At 41.7% G+C, this 17,091-nt stretch overlaps 2 protein-coding genes and 1 pseudogene across 2 annotated transcripts; 2 read left to right on the top strand and 1 right to left on the bottom strand.

Moving 5' to 3' along the window:
- Positions 1–1,966: 1,966 nt before the first annotated feature.
- LOC147981254 (protein FAR1-RELATED SEQUENCE 5-like) lies at positions 1,967–4,523 on the top strand. The gene is made up of 3 exons (XM_087517065.1): positions 1,967–2,297; positions 3,305–3,497; positions 3,614–4,523. Exons 1-3 carry the CDS (start codon positions 1,967–1,969, stop codon positions 4,521–4,523), a joined length of 1,434 nt encoding a protein of 477 aa, XP_087373191.1.
- A 1,294-nt stretch (positions 4,524–5,817) lies between these two features.
- Positions 5,818–11,640, bottom strand: LOC147981255 (uncharacterized; annotated as a pseudogene).
- A 917-nt stretch (positions 11,641–12,557) lies between these two features.
- LOC147981256 (beta-glucosidase 5-like) lies at positions 12,558–15,689 on the top strand. The gene is made up of 11 exons (XM_087515915.1): positions 12,558–12,620; positions 13,025–13,100; positions 13,191–13,262; positions 13,410–13,497; positions 13,616–13,874; positions 14,206–14,321; positions 14,388–14,602; positions 14,817–14,840; positions 15,050–15,151; positions 15,292–15,379; positions 15,464–15,689. Exons 1-11 carry the CDS (start codon positions 12,558–12,560, stop codon positions 15,687–15,689), a joined length of 1,329 nt encoding a protein of 442 aa, XP_087372041.1.
- The last annotated feature ends 1,402 nt before the right edge of the window (positions 15,690–17,091 follow it).

The raw sequence follows: 17,091 nt of genomic DNA on the forward strand, positions 1-17,091 counted from the left end.
CCGAGCCAACCGTTGCAGCAAAAAAAACACATTTTGTTGCAACCGTTATACAAACAGCCACAACGAGAAAAACAGGGGAGCTGGATCCCCCGCGTCTGCCCGCCTCCGATCCGCGGCGGCGGCGGCCGGATCCTCCTGTTTTAAGTTCCCCACGGCTGAATCACGTCGAGGAGGGGCTTCCCCATCTATCAAGCGGCCTTGGAATTGCTTCGACCATGTCTTACATCCGTAATGACCTTCTTGCCTCCATGAATTTGGGCTCGAGCTCCGCTGCCGTTCATGGCCGAAGTCCCCCGAGGCGGCAAGGCCCTGGTGGTAGTGGACCGGTGCTGCAACGGTACTACAATCCTGGTGTGGTCTTCCAAGATGCAACACGACATGGACGGGATGAAATTGATCTAGTATGATTTCCAATTGCAACCCTAGATTCTTTTGTTCACAACAAAATGTTGCAACCTTTGATTTCAATTGATGAGCATGAGATTAAAAAGAGATGTTCTCAACATACTTGTGTTTGATTTTTGTGTAATGTTTCTGATATGTTGTCAATTAATGCTAGCATTTTCCTGCTGTCTGCTAGTAAAATGTTACAAGTATGTGTTGCATTTGCTACATGCTACTTGCTGGATGTTACATGCTACATCCTAAAATGTTGCATGCAGGAGTTGTTTGGGGATTGTGATTGACATGCTGCATCCACTTTTTTGTTTGTGTTTTTTGCATGTTTTTTCATGCAGCAAAAAAAACTGACTTGGGTGCTGATTTTGTTGCAGAATGTTGCTGTGGAGCCATCGATTTTCCTTGATGATGATATGCAAAATGTTGCACACGAAGAAGAAGATGATGGCATTGATCTGAATGATACTCTGGGACATGATAGTGACGATTCCTTGCAGCTGAACACGGATGGTGCAGCTCCAAACCATTGCAATGCCCGTGTGACCGGTGACAATGCCAATGGAAATGCTGCAACACTTGTTGATGAACCAGATGAAGATATATCATCACAGCCAGTTGTCCCTTTTGTTGGAATGATTTTTGACAATGTTGAAGAAGCTCAGCATGTTTACAATGAATATGCTTCGAAGATGGGCTTTGGAACTCGCATTCTGACATCAAAGCATAGTAGGAAAAATAGCTTGGAACAGAAGCGCATCCTAATCTATAGAGTTTTTGAGTGCATACACTCACGGAAAGATCCTTCTAAGAATGTTGGTGGAAGCATTTCTGACGGGCTACAAGAAATCAAAGTGATGATGTTGATATGAGCTATGCTAGTAATAAAAAATCTCCAAGCAAACAAGCTGGCATCTATATGGATGTGAGCGACAAGAGGCGAAGAAACCGGTTGGAGCGGTATGTTTGCAAGGCTCATATGGGTGTTAGCCTCAAAGAAGGTAGCTGGGTTGTGACAGTTTTTGAGGCCGATCACACACACCAGCTGATATTGCAAAGGGGGCGTCGAAGATTTTGCCGCTCTCACAGAAAGATCCCCGATGCAGACATGCAATACATCACTTCGCTGCACTATCGCAACATATCAACGGCTAATATGATGGGTTTGCTTGGAGATGCACGATGTTGCGATCCTAGGAGTTTGCCGTATGTGAAGACTGATGTGACAAATGCAAGAGCAAAGCTGCGAAGGGGCCTGTCAGAGCGTGATTTGGAGCTGACAATCGAGTACTTTGAGAGAAGACAAGTGGAGAATCCCAACTTCTTTTTCTCGAAGCTAGAAGAAGATGGAGCTATTAGAGCACTTTTCTGGGTTGATGGGAGAACAAGGGCCTTGTATCCAAAGTACAAAGATTGTGTGTTTTTCGACACCACATTCTGCACCAATCGCTACAACTTGCCCTTTGCTCCGATTGTTGGCATTAACAACCACACACATACTGTTTGCTTGGGGTGCGCTTTGTTGCCTGATGAGACCATCGAAACTTTCAAGTGGGTCTTCCAGCAATGGATGTTGGCAATAAATAACGAGCATCCGTTGAACATTATGACCGATCAAGACCAGGCAATGGCTAAAGCCATCTCAATGGTATTTCCACATTCAACACACAGATGTTGCAAGTGGCACGTCTTCCGGGTTGCAAGGACGAAACTAGGGAAGATGTTGGGCAAGGATGAGCCTTTTGCTGAAGCATTCTATGGTTGCATCAATGATTCCGATACCGTTGAGGAGTTTGAAGAACGGTGGAAGCAGATGGTCGAGTCATCTGGTGTGGCTGATAAGAAACACCTGAAGAACATGTGGGACAGCAGGGAGATGTGGGCTCCTGTGTACTTTAGGAACTAGATGATACCCCGCGCGTTGCTGCGAGAACTGTTAAAAACAATTTGATGTTTTAAAGCATGTAAAAAAATATGAAATATAGTATAATTTGATGTTTTTTAAAGAAATGTTGTTTAGAGTAAAAATTTATTTTTTTATGAAAAATCCAAAAATGAGTGTGATTTTTATTCTGTTAATTTATTATATTGACAATATATCGGCGAGGCGATATGTGATGAAAACAATGTTGAGTAGAGACAGTGGAGACATCTCTACCCTTGGCTAAACCTAAAACTATGGTACCAATTATAGATGTGGATTCATAAAAAATTGGTCGCACAGAGAAATAAAATGCGATTTAACTCATAATTTGATTTTGATTTTCTATATAAAAAAGTCGCTTCTAATTCATGAGGCCACTGTTGAGTACATCATGCTTCTCACCATAATATGCCCAGGTAGCTCTAATTATTTTTATTTGTCTTGTCTCGTGTGCAACCATGGATGCTTCATCATTAGGTGAAGCTTAGTTCCATCACTAAAAAAGGTTGCTTGGAACACCGGGTTTCGATGGAATCAAGACATCTAGCGCAATTCTATGGCTTGTAGGAGAAAAAACATGGACATGTAGCGCAAGAGAATGGGAATGAGAAAATATGGATGTTTGGGATTTCGAAATCAAATGATCACATTAAAAACACATGAATTCTAACCAAATGGTTAAACAGGGACTCGTGTTGGACATTTGGAGTGGATCGTATGACGTCAAGACACACACACACACACACACACACACACATATATATATAGCAAAAGAAACCTAGAATGTTATGGATGCTTGAGAGGGCACAAAAAATAGTTAATAGTTAATTGTGATAGGTTGCATGCGCATGAAGAGTTAGTGGGAGCATGTGCATGAAGAGTTAGTGGGAAAATGTTTTTACATGGTGGACCTACTTGATGATGTGGATAGGTTGCATGTTAAGATAACTAAGATAGTGGGGATGAATCTCTTAGGTATATAGGATAAGTTCTTCCCATTCACAGGAACAACCGGGCGGTCCGAGGGCCTGAATTCCTACTTCAAGACTTTAAATCATCATGGAGACTCGGTTTGGACATTTGTCCAGCAGTTTGAGCTTTGCCAGGAACTAATGCTTGATCGTGAAGACAATGCTGGCTTCATCAATGAAGCGACGAGGCCTCCGCTCTGGGGCAAGTAAGTCCAAAGTCATGTAGCATTTTTTTTAGTTTTCCAACACAGTGTGGTTGCAGCATTTCTTTGAAACATATGTAGCAATTATTATTGATGTTGGAAGCTTTTTTTGTTTGCAGCTACAACATTGAAAAGCAAGCTGCAGATTTCTATACCAGAGAGGTATTTTCCAAGTTTCAGAAACTATTGGCTAAATCAACAGGCTATGGTCTGCAATATCAGCTGCAAGGGGATGTCATCTGGTTTCGCCTTGTTGCAAACTATGGCGTCAACCCAAAAGTGTACACGGTGCGTGTTGCTCCTAAAGATCAGGCATACATGTGCACCTGCAACATGTTTGAGATGTGTGGGCTGATCTGCCCACATATCATCCGTGTCATGGTGCACCTGAATGTGCAAACGATACCTGCGACTTACATGCTTCCAAGATGGTCTAAGAGAGCAACCGACCTTGCGCCTGAACCGGGCGATGGGCATAGAGCTATGCATTTCGGCGTCCCCACGACAAACACCCTAAAGTTTAACTCTCTATGCCGGAAGTTTGGGAAACTCGCTTCTGATGCTTGCTTCAATGATGAAGCTTATAGTTTTGTCTCTGGGCTAATTGATCAGGGCAGTGTTGGGGTTGCTGCAATAAAAGCTAGAGCAACTGATGGGTTTGCAGGAGACGAAGAAGGCCAAGGTCATGCAGGACACGAACAAGTCTCAGGAGGTCCAAGTACAGGTCAGCGGGATCCACCCCCCGTAGGACTGCGGAACCCACCAAAGTCTGCAAAGAAGGGGGGGCCAAAGGAGAAAGAGAAGCGCAGGAAACCACTAATTGAGATTCGAGAAGATGAAATGAAGAAGAAAGCAAAGAAGGACACGGCGAAAACGAAGAAAGCTCCAAAGCCAAGGGAAAAGAAGACTCCATGCAAATATTGTGAAGATGAAGATCACAACGTGAAGGATTGCCAACTCCTTGCAGCTTTTCTTGCTGCGAGTGCGAGCGTGAAAGCTCCGGGTGTCGAAACAATCCTTACACTTTAGGATATTTTCGTGAGGGAAAAAATGATGAATTGCCTTGTAACACCCCATGACTTATGATAATAAGTTGTGTTGACTAGCTGTGAATGTTTGTTTTGTGGGATTGCAACATATTACTACATGCGTGGTTTGAAAAAAGCAGAATGTTGCTTTTTACAAGAGTTGTTTTTAAATAAATTCTTATTGTTATATGTTTGTGAGAGCTTACTTTTTGTAGTATGATGGTGCCAAAAGTAGAATTTAAAAAAAAGCATAATGTGGGTTTTTTCTTATTTTTTTTAAAATAGTACTCAATGGTTGTTGTAATCACAGCTTGATCCATTCTTAAGAAGAACATGTTTTAAGCTTTTGAAAAGCATGGTTGAAGCTTTTGAAAAACATGGTTGAATCTTTTTGAAAATATGGTTGAAGCGTTTAGGAAACATGTTTGAAGCTTCAAGAAAACATGTTTATAAGATTTCTGGAAAGCATGGTTGCAGCTTTTTAACAACATGGTTGAAGCTTCTGTAAACAAGGTTGCAACTTTTAGGAAACATGGTTGAAGCTTTTGAAAACTTGGTTGTAACTTTTTCAAAGTATGGTTGAAACTTTTGCAAAATATGGTTGCAGCTTTTAGGAAACATGGTTGAAGCTTTTTGCAAACATGGTTGAAGCAAAAATAACAAGTTTGAAAAGGAAAAAGCCTTGAATGATTTAAAGTGTTGATTTAGCTGTACAGCAAAAGTTGGGAAAGGAAGCATATTTACGTTATGCTTCCAGCGAAAATATTGTAGGGATGTAGCTAATTTGCAGGTAAAAAAAATATATTTTGGCTCTGCAACAAATTTAACAGAAGGTTGTAGCTATTTCCTATGAGCTTCCAGCAATATAAGTGTGTGACAAAAAGTAGCATTCACATATTATTTTTCAGAAAATATGTTTTGAGGGGGAAAATGCATAGAGATTCCCTTGAAACTTCAATGGATGAAGTTTGAAATATTTTCATATTTCAGAACCAGTGAAACAAAAAACAATTGTCACCGCATGATCATGTTGGCAAACAGAAGAACGCATCCATTAAAAACATAAGTGCATCATCCAAATATCAAGTTATCATCGGTTTACATACCAAAAGGACACATGTTTACTGGAGGTATCAACAGTTTACATACGAACGCGCACTACTCTAATCCTATCAGAACGCTACCACTTCGGACATGATCTAGACCTAACGAAGAAACAAGCTTGTTCGTCTTGAACCTTCCAGAAAATCAAGCCGCCAACTCATCATTGAACGCCCGCTCCTTTGGGGCGTTGTTCATTGGGTGGCTGAAAAGGTTGTATGCCACATCGATGCGGTATCGCGCCATGTCTTCCTGTAAAAAATGAATACAAAAAGTAAGCAAGTATGATACTAGTTATTCTTGTGTTGCATGAGTGATGAATGCAAAAAGTTCACATCCATCCACCGCAAAAAATTGATATGGATGTAGCAAAATTATGATATGGATGAAGCAAAAGCAGAATGTAGTTGTAGCAAACTAGACATATGGATGTAGCTAAAAAAGCCTAGTAGGTACAAACTTGAACCACATATGAAGCAACAACAAAACATGGTATTCTTCTGTTGCATGAGTATTGAAAACAAAGAAAGTAGATTGTAACAAAATGACAAGACAAAAAAAATTAAAAATGTGTACCTGTTTGAACTCTCTCATTGACTTCCCATCATAGTTCTCCACATACTTGAGCCCAAAAAAACCACAATCACATCTGTGAGATAATAAAAAGTTCTCCATCATACTTCCCATGCGTAGTTGAAAAAACAAAATGTTGAAATGGAACACATGATTGAAGCAAAATTCAAAAAGAAAACTCACAGGGTATCTTGCTTTGGGTAATCCTCTAGGTCAACACGGGCGAATGATCCAACATTGACATTGAATTCGCTGCACTCTTTTGCGAGGGTTGCAAAGTTTGTGATCTAGCACCGAAAACACACACAAAAGTTTTAAAAATAAAATGAGGTGTGTAAAGATGACAACAGGGCATTTATGTAGATGAATCAGAAGGCTAAACAGAAAAAATTAGAGAGCATGAGCATACCAGGTTATTGGCTTGCTTCTTCAAAGGATATTGTTTTCCTTTTGAATGGATTGAGTCAAATACATTCCACTGCTTGTGAAGCAAGTTTGTGCAAACAACTATCCAATGGCGATCATGAACAATTGTGAAAAAGAGCTGCAAAAAACAAAAGAAAGGCGAAAAGGTACTCAGAACATGTAAAAAATGTTACAGCCGCGTCACATCATTGGATCATATTTGGAAGTTATTTGTGGTGTGGAACAAAAGAAAGCTTCGTGAAACTTACGAGGTCAAACTTTTGAACCTTGAACACTTTCATAGCCCTTTCAAGCTCAGCCATGAGTTTTGCTAGTTGGAAAGTTGATGGGTCTTGTTTTAGTAGGATCTACTTGAAAGATACAACAAAATGGTTAGTGTGTGTTGCAACGAAAATGTAAAAAGAAAGAAAAGAATGAAGCATTGCTTGTTTTTACAAAAACTTACCCCCGCGTGGACTGAGAAAATGTATTTCTTCAGCTCCGGTTCTTTTGCTGCACGGGATGCAATGTTGTCCATCTTGATACATAGTGACATGACCTCATCATTCATATCCCCGCGAGGCTTGAAGCATACAAGGAATTTCTTGTATCCAATGTAAAATCCACCTAGCTTGATGAAAGGTGTCCTGTTACCATAGATGAAACCGAATGAATCATTTGTTTCGAGCAGAAAAAATAAAAAATAGAAAGCAAAAACAGATAAGGCTTAGGTAGCTCACACTTGTTCATTGGGTTGTGATTTCCTCAATGGTTTCCCGTGTTTTACAAACCTCTCATACATTTCTGCAGCCTTGTCGACCTTTTGCTTCTTTGCCTTGGTATTTTTTATGGCTGGAACTTTGGCCATCCTCTTCTTCCTAGTGTTCTTGTCATGTGTGCTAGGGCCACTGCTTGCATCAGCAAAATGCTCTTCTGTAGTGACCATCTTAGCAGCTGTAGCAAAAAAATACAAATGGATGAGTTTGCAAGAGATTGTACAAAAAGAATTTGCTGGAATCACACAATTGTGAAAAAATGATATGGAGAAAAACAAAAAGAAATGATGCAAGATGAAGAAAGCATACTTGGGCTGTCATCATCGTCTGAAACAGGAAACACGGGGATGTTTGCATAGATGGGACTGACTGTGCTCTTCTTAATTATAGGCTCATCTGTGGAATGGATCATCTCATAGTCTTCGGAGCCCTTTGGGAACAACTCACAGGATGGCTCGTCGTCCCAAATGCCGGCTGTCGCACTCCTGGGTGCATCATAGAAGAGTGGGGGGCTGTGAGATGAGGCGTTGTCTTCCATCTCGAAACTCACTCTTTGTTGCTCACGAGTTTCCGCAGCCTCTATTGCAACTTCTAGGTTCAATCCGGTGACTTCATCCTTGTTGATGCTAGGTGTTGTACCTTGAGCTTGAGCTTGAGCACCAATGTCGGCATTTGCAGTTTTAGCATCATTCTCTTTTCCGTGACATTCGTCCATGATAGGTGCTTCAAAGGAAAAGTTGGGCTCATTGGTAGCTGTGATGGCGTCTCCAACATCACGAAGGAGAGCGGCCATCTGGTTGCACTACAATTCCTTTAAACACTGTCCAAACTTGCCTGCTACACCATCCACCTCTGCACCAAAAATACCCTTGTGCTTGTCATATAGCATTTGAAACTGAGTTGGTACCTACAAGAAGGCAAGTGGCCAATATTTTTAGTGACAAGTAAACCCAGATTTTGAGAAGTAGGTGTGCTGCTGTGTCACTATGTATCAAATAAACAGTGTGATTGCAGCAATTTACTGTCATGGATGAAGCATAAAAAACAAATGGTCTATACCTCTAGGTAGCAAATTATGGATATGGATGTAGCAAAATTATGACATGTTTGAAACAAAAACATAATGTAGTTGTAGTACACTAGACATATGGATGCAGTAAAAAAAGCCTAGTAGGTATGAACTTAAACCACATATGAAGCAAAAACATAACATGGTTGTAGCACATCAGAATGAGGGATGCAGCAAACAAAATATACACTTGCAACTGGGTATAGTAAATAATGCAAAGCCAAAGGCAAAACAGGAAATGAATACAAAGAAAAAGATAGTGTAGATGGGGGAAAAGTACCCTTAGATCTTGCATTCTAGGGAATGATTGCTGCAGCCAATCATTGAGCGAGGATGATAGGTGTGGTTCAGCTTCAACATTTTGTTGAGCCTCGTTTGATTGAGAGTCCTTTGCTGGAATTTCAGCACCTTGAATTTGGCTTCCTTGGCCACTAGGTGCTTCAGCACCAACTCCCTGCCCACTGGCTGCTTCAGCACCAACTTCTTGTCCCGCGGGTTGTGCTGCATAGGGGGTGTTGCACAAACTCCGTATCTAGGAAAACAAAACATGAGTGGCGGAAATAAGAAGGCTGCCATAACCTAAATGGAAAAGCAAAGATTGCTACATGCAAATTCAGTGAGCAAAAAACAGGGGGGTCTTAATACTCCATTGGCAAAGGAAAGTACATAGGCGGGATGTAGCAAAATTACTTGGGTGTGTTTTCCGTAGAAAGGTTGTTACAAGAGTGAGCTTGTTCTTGTCAACTTTATCCAACCAATCAAAATCCTTTTGACAAACAAAATGTATCCTTGGCACGGAATAATCAATGGCATGCTCATTTGGGAGGCCGGCCGGAATATCAATATGATCCATGTATATGATCTGCATAGAATGGAAAAGGACATTAGCCAACAAAAACATAAATGCGAGCTATAGAAATGTATAAAAGGTTTCATGCAGCAAAGAAAAAAATGCATGTATTTCATTTTGTTGCATTGCATACCGCTAACATGGGAAGGCATGAAGCGATCTGAAACTCCGCTGCTTTGTCTGTATTTGCTTGCATCCTCTTCTTCTCTTGAAAGACTCCAACCTCCTCCATCGCTCGTGCCAACAAGTGCTCATCCCAAGCGAATTCATGCACCAAAGACATATCTTCCAAGGAAGCTAGATACTCGAGATTCACCATATTGTCAGTGCCTGGGCACAAAACTGTTGCCAACGCAAGGAGTGTCCAAGTCCTATTTATCATAACCACGTCCTCATTGCTGCAACTAGTGAGCAACTTGACAACATGGGCGATTGGAGCCCTATTCCCCTCCTTGTAGATGCTGCGAAGATCATGTTCATCACTCTTCTTAAGAAGCTTCACGGGTCTATCACCGGATGGCACGTTGAAAATCCTTTTCACCATGAGCTTGCTGAAGGTGATGGGCTTGTTCTTGTGTTTGAACTCAGAGAGTATGTGATTCGTGTTCATCACAACAAACTCAATGAGCTCATGGGGCACCTTGAAAGACTAGATGTCCAACAAGTCTCCAAACGGTCCCTCCCTTATGATTCTCTGTTTTTCTGGTGATACTTGCTTCCCAATCTCAGCCAGCCTTTTTGAGTTAAACCTTGACTTAAAGCCACATAGATTGCCTTTCTTCTTGGTCTTCTTCTTAACCTTCTTACTCCCTTCATTCTCACCAGCGGTGCCTGCGACATCTACAAAAAGGAAAAAAAACAAGTCAATAAAACCCTAAAACTGCATCATCAGTAACTAGGAAAAAACATACAAGAACACCTAAAAAATCTGTAAAACATAAGAAACATACAAGCACACATAAAAAATGTACAGAATAAAACATGTCCTTCAGTTAGCACAGCATTAGGGCCATGTTTGTTTCGCTTCAGCATTAGGGTCATGTTTGTTTCACTTCAGCCTTAACTAAGAATTTTGTGAAAAATAATATTTAACAAAATTACTACATGTGATGATCAGGTATTTTGACCATAACTGCCATTAGCCAATTTGGGGAGACAGTCCTATTATTACTAACATTGGCTGTAACTTGTAAGTGTCATATTGCGTTGTCCCTACCATGTCTAGTTTAGTCCCACTATTCTCTGAAGTTTGAGTAGTGACTGGGAAATATGAATAAGCTGCATTGATTAGTAAAGCATCTAGTTCTGCTAATGTTCAACTTAGTAACATATACAAATGTAACCTTCAACGAACTGATTATTTCTACTAATCATTAGTGACCCAAAAAATGTTAACACGAGACCATCAGACCGGATAATGACTACTCAAGAAAGTGTGATGCAACAATGTAAAATCCATATAACTGTCTGCTGATGAAATAAGCAAAGCCATATATACCTGGATAAATAACCTGAAATCAGATGGTTTAGCACTAGCATTACCAAGTACTACTCCAATGCACATGGAGTAATAATTATTCATGTTTGCTAGGTACTAGTACTACTACTACAATGGTCTGAAATTAGTACGTCCCTCCCTGACACCCTGTGGCAGTAAATCTCATCATCATGGTGATCTAGCAAAATGATTGGGCACAGCGTACACACCCAGTACAGCTACAGTCTTACAGAGTAGTAGCACCAGTACTACCGACGGAGAAATACGATGGATGGACAAACAACAACCTGTCACTTGTCACCAGAAATCTCCCACCGAACGCGGGGAGCTTGACACTCTGTGCTGCTGAACGATTCAGAGGGACTTTCCTCCAGATTTTAAGAAACGGAAGCACCAAACGCGTGCGCGCAAAGCCAACACGCAGCCTGGTTCCGGCCGCTTCCAGCTCACTCCGTCCCCTTGGCGCCGTGATGGAACACAGCTCAGGACAGGAAACATTGAATTTCCCCGAACAAGACGAGATCCAACCCTAATCCCAATCCCATCCCAAATCCCTCTTGAACACAAGATTCAAATCCTTCAAATCCACCACCCCGCCCCCTCCATCTGCCCGCGGGAACACCACCCGCCCCCTCCCTCTGCCCACGGGAACACCACCCCGCCCCCTCCCTCGACCCACGGGAACACCACCCCGTCCCCGTCCGCGCCGGCGCCGGCGCCGGCCCGCGGGAACACAAACGACTCGCCCGCATCATAACCCGCCCTAACCCTAAAGCCAACGGGGGAGGGGAAGACAACAACGAAAAGGGAGAGCAGGAGGGGAGAGTTACCATCCGGGGAAGCCATAGATCGCCGGAGAATCGAGATCCGCCCTGGGCCGCCGCCGCCGGGCACCGAAATAACGACCCCGTGCGGTTGCAGCAAAAACTGGGGAAGGGATAACCTGTGCGAGTTAAAAAAAACATGGGTCTGTGGTGACACGTGGCGCAGACAACGTCCCTTGGATCAAAAGAGATCCAACGCACGGAGCGCGACCGGCACAATGGTTCGGCCGGCGCCCTGGCCACAAACACTTCCCAGCTTATCCAACTTACGGTATGATTTACAAGCCGGGTACACATGTATGTAGATTTTTCAAGAAGCGAGCACACAAGCGGTTGGCGTTTCAAGCGCCCATTACTGTGCATTTTGCAAACAGGCGGGTAACAAGAATCAAACCCCCAACCCGAGTGTTTCAAGACAACAGTAGTGACCACTAGGCTAGCCCGCCGACTTCGTTTATCCTTGCTTTTGTCTACGATTTATTACCTTCCTCGGTTTTCCCAGGATGCACGTTTTTATTTGTTTTTTTTTCTTTTTCTTTTTTCTTGTTCTTTTTTTGTTTTCTGAAATGCACCATTTTCCCCAAAACTCTTGAACTTTTTTCAAATTTGATGATTTTTTCATAAAAGATGATGAACTTTTCTTTTCAAATTTGATTTTTTTTCAAAATCAATGAACTTTTTTCAAATTCAGTAAACGTTTTTCAAAATTGATGAGACTTTTTCCAAATTTGGTGAACTTTTTTTCTAATTCATGATTTTATTCAAAAGCGATGATTTTTTTGAATTTGATAAACTTTTTTCAAATTCATGAATTTTTTAAAAAATCGTGAAATTTTTCCAAATTATGATGAACTATTTTTCATAAAAAAATAAACTCGTCCAAGTAATTCAAAAATATAAGTGCTAGTGTGTAATACGTAATAAATAAATAGCGCGGCTATGCCTATGCTGTTTCTTAAGGATTTGCATTGCTATCTACCACTGGCATTAGAAAGGCATATTGTTAGCTACACCATTCCTTCAATAGGAATGCGCGAGTTCGAGTCCACCTATCGGCACTCTTTTGCTGGGTTTTTTTCGCGAGACTGTTGGCTGCGTATTCCTTTCGTGGGCCGGCCCACTAGGCACTAGCAGGCGCCGGTTAGTGCCTAGTGCCTAGTGGGCCGCCCACAATCGCAGAAGCCAACCCACTAGGCAATCTAGTTCATTATCCTCTCTTCTCTGGCAGAAACAAAATAAAATTTATTCTTGCATCTAGGAGTATCTATCATATTATTATTATTATTATTATTATTATTATTATTATTATTATTATTATTATTATTATTTGCTGTGTTGAAGTGTTGTGATTTCCACACTGTATATTTGAACATTCTGTTTTAACCAGACATGATCTGATGTTTCAGGATGATGTGAAGCTCATGGTTGACATGAACCTAGAGGCTTACAGATTCTCCGTCTCCTGGTCAAGGCTTATCCCAGGTAAAAGTACTTCTCATTATATTTCCAGTGCACTATTACTAGAAAATCACAAAATTTAAACTGATTGTTGGTTTCTAACGAGATCTGCAGATGGCAGGGGAGCTGTCAATCGAAAAGGACTCGAGTACTACAACAACCTAATAGATGCGCTAGTGCAACATGGTATGTTAATATAAACGGAGTGTACTGGCAAAACAGATATATATGTCAGTATCCTAGTAAATGATCAACACTGATAGAAAAAATGCAGAAACTATTTCCTCTTGTCCCCATTATCTAAACTTATCTGTGTCCGCAGTGTTTCCCCAGGCATTCAAGTCCATATTATGATTTACCAGCTTGATTACCCTCAAATCCTGGAAGATGAGTATGGAGGATGGCTAAGCTCTAGAATTGTGTAAGATTCCACAATATCTCCCTTGTAGTGATGAAATTGCTCAAAATCTTAAAATGTTAAGAGGGTTCCTACTTTCAATGTAGTATTTCCTCACGGGCAGTACTATTGCAAAATGCAGGGATGATTTCACAGCATTCGCAGATATTTGCTTCAAACAGTTTGGAGACAGGATCTCGTACTGGACAATAATAGATGAACCTAACGTAGGTGCGACGGGATCTTACGATGGCGGATCGATTGCACCCGGACATTGCTCTGACCCTTTTGGAGCTACAAAATGTACGGTGGGTGACTCTACAGTGGAACCATATATAGCAGCTCATAACATGCTATTGGCGCATGCATCAGCCAGTAGGCTTTACAGAGAAAAATATCAAGTGAGTAATGTTGAACCCAAAATTAGAATCAGTGTTTTTCTCCGATAGTAAGCTAGTAAGATTGATGTTGCTGTCTAAGATAAATTCAAAACATCAGTATTCTCTTCCTATACATTCTTTAAAATAAAATTTCTTTTAATGTGAAAGTATTGTTGGACCACATGATATTTTTGGGTAGGTCACTATCAATTAAGAGTTCATTGGCATATGGTTACATGTTTGGATTTGTCAACATAAGATCCAATTAACTGCACAAATACAATATATTTCCTCATGATGTATATTCATATGAAAAGATTTATTTGCCCATAAAAAGGAGTTTTGCATGTAGGCCATGCAAAAGGGGGTTGTTGGCCTAAGTATTTACTCCCTTTGGCCTTATCCTATGACAAACTCTACAGAGGATTTAGAAGCAACAAAAAGATATATGGACTTCTTTTTGGGCTGGTATGTTATCTTTACTCTAGCTTTGCTCAAGGAATGCAGAACTAACCGGCCTGTGGTTCCTTTTAGTATACTAGAGCCCTTGATATCTGGAGATTATCCGGAAAGAATGAAGAAAATTGTTGGCTCTCGTCTTCTATCCTTCACTAATATCCAGTCTGAAGCTATAATTGGTAGTGCAGATTTCATTGGGATAAATCACTACTATTCTGTCTACGTGAATGGTCGTCCTTTAGACAAAGGCACTCGTGACTATACAGCCGACTTGTCAATTATCTACAAAGGCAAGCAGCATTGTTTTACTGTTCATAAGTTTTTGTAGCAGCAGTAGTGGGCAATGTGTTCCATTTATTTAGTAACAGCATAATGATGCAAACAGATTGTTCAAATTGTCATATAAACGGACTTAAATTCGTTACACTTTTGAAGCAGATTTACAACTCTGAGATTTTTTATCCAAATGACACATCTAACGAAATATATGTTTCATTAATGCAGCTTCTAAAACAGACCCGCCAGCCAGTAAGGTAAAGTTTTTCATCAATATGTTTGTCAGATACTAGACTGGATTCAGCTATTTTGTACATGAAACATCAAATATGAAATTGTAACCCAACACATGATACTAAAAAAATAATGAAATGTGTGCTTGAAGGTCATGCAGTTGTGTGAGATACATAGATTGTGTCTATCTTGCAAGTTGTGACATTTAGAACGACTTGCGAATGCAGGCTCCCCCGACGTCATTCCAAGTGATCCCGAAGGATTGCAACGTGTGTTATTGTACTTGAAAGAAGCCTACGGAGACATTCCCATTTATATCCAAGAGAATGGCAAGTCCATCTTGTTTCTGATTACAGTGATCTCCAATAATTCTATGTAAAATCATGTTAATGTTTATGGGCATCATCGTTAATTTGCAGTTCATACATGTTTGATGATATATTTTGCCCCATCTCCTTTCTCTCTTCAGGTCAATCATCTAGTAATGACACTCTTGAAGACATCGACAGGACCGAATACTTAAAGAGCTACATAGGGAGCACATTGGCTGCAGTAAGGTCAGTAATTCAACTACAAAATTCTTCAAAATCTTCAGAGTTCAGAGTTGGCCTTACCATGCACAATGTTGTTTTGCTCTGCAGGAGTGGAGCCAATGTGAAAGGCTACTTCGCCTGGGCGTTCTTGGACGCCTTCGAGTGCCTGTCAGGGTATCAGGAACGTTACGGACTGTACCGTGTTGATTTCGACGACAAGGCGCTCCCACGACATGCCAGGCTATCTGCTCGCTGGTACTCCGCCTTCCTGAAGACCCAGGACATCCATGTTCAGAGTGAGCTCAACAACACAGGACGGCATGCTGAACAATGAGTCGCCTCATCGGACACGCTCACCGTTATACCTTAGGGTCAAAGTACATACATAGGCAAACCACACATGCATACATACGGCACTGTAGTTTGGAAAATCATTTAAAACAACCAACTGATTTTTTTTGTCTCTCATAAACCGTCGCCTCCGCACGGCACGTGCCCCATGGAGTTCACCCACAGCTATCCTCCCACCATATCTCTTACCTCCACTCGTTTCTCCTTTTTCCATTTCACTTTTTCTATCATTCGTGAAGCTGCTAGATGAGAGGATCCAAGAGGGGAATCGGAAGGACCGCCGCCGGAGTCAAGGAATTAGGAGGACCACCGCGCTTCCGCTTCCCGATGGCTGCGTGTCTGGCGGACGTTGGTCGAATGGTCACATCAATTGAAGGTGATCGAAATTTTCGACCAGGGGTTGTACTTTGGTTCCCTGGGTTCCACGACATACACTTCACGGAGGTCGTGCTTTCGATCCCTTTAGAGGTGTGAGATTCATATATCACTAGGAGCGTACACGCGCCTTGCTGCGCCGTTCTACTTTTCTACCGTTTATTTGTTTAATTGTTAAGTCACGAATAGATTCCTTGCTGCTCTATTGCGTGTCGAGGGTTGTTGTTCATTTCATGGGCCTTATGTGTTTTGGCTTCCATAATTTTAGGGTGAGAACACCCTTTATTGCATTGCAGGATATGTCCATATGCTAAGACACATCATCATTTACTTTGTAGAATATTACTCAGTTTTTTACAACTATTGTTCTTCACAAAAATGATGTTAGCAGCACTGCCAAAAACATATCGAAAGTAGTTGTTGGCATCACGCATGTCCCGGACCTGCAGGGTTAAAGCATAGTACCGGATGGGCATGATAATATTATCTGCAAAACTAATTCAAAACTATGATATGTGTGTTGGGGATCGTAGCAGAAATTAAAAAAATTTCCTACGTGTCACCAAGATCAATCTATGGAGAGACTAGCAACGAGAGAGAGGAGTGCATCTTCATACCCTTGAAGATCGCAATGCGGAAGCGTTATAAGAACGCGGTTGGTGGAGTCGTACACGCAGCGATTCAGATCGTGGTCGATTCCGATCTAAGCGCCGAAACAACGGCGCCTCCGCGTTCAACACACGTACAGCCCGGTGACGTCTCCCGCGTCTTGATCCAGCAAGGAGAGAGGGAGAGGTTGGGGAAGACTCCGTCCAGCAGCAGCACGATGGCGTGGTGATGGTGGAGGAGCGCGGGACTCCTGCAGGACTTCGCCAAACACTACGAGAGACGAGGAGGGAGAGAGGTAGGGCTGCGCCTAGAGAGAGATCAAATCATGTCTTGGGCAGCCCCCAATACCTCAAGTATATATAGGGGGAGGGGAGGGGCTGCGCCCCCTTCTAGGGTTCCCT

Source organism: Triticum urartu, chromosome 3A, assembly GCF_056163025.1.
Source record: "Triticum urartu cultivar PI428250 chromosome 3A, HENAU_Tu73, whole genome shotgun sequence".
Lineage (NCBI taxonomy): Eukaryota > Viridiplantae > Streptophyta > Magnoliopsida > Poales > Poaceae > Triticum > Triticum urartu.

Coding starts and splice junctions, on each gene's coding strand:
- LOC147981254 (XM_087517065.1), top strand. CDS start 1,967: ATGTTGGCAATAAATAACGAGCATCCGTTGAACATTATGACCGATCAA. Junction 2,298..3,304: donor GGCTCCTGTGTACTTTAGGA/ACTAGATGATAC, acceptor TAGGTATATAGG/ATAAGTTCTTCCCATTCACA. Junction 3,498..3,613: donor AGGCCTCCGCTCTGGGGCAA/GTAAGTCCAAAG, acceptor TTTTGTTTGCAG/CTACAACATTGAAAAGCAAG.
- LOC147981256 (XM_087515915.1), top strand. CDS start 12,558: ATGCCTATGCTGTTTCTTAAGGATTTGCATTGCTATCTACCACTGGCA. Junction 14,603..14,816: donor CTTGTCAATTATCTACAAAG/GCAAGCAGCATT, acceptor TCATTAATGCAG/CTTCTAAAACAGACCCGCCA. Junction 15,152..15,291: donor CATTTATATCCAAGAGAATG/GCAAGTCCATCT, acceptor TTCTCTCTTCAG/GTCAATCATCTAGTAATGAC.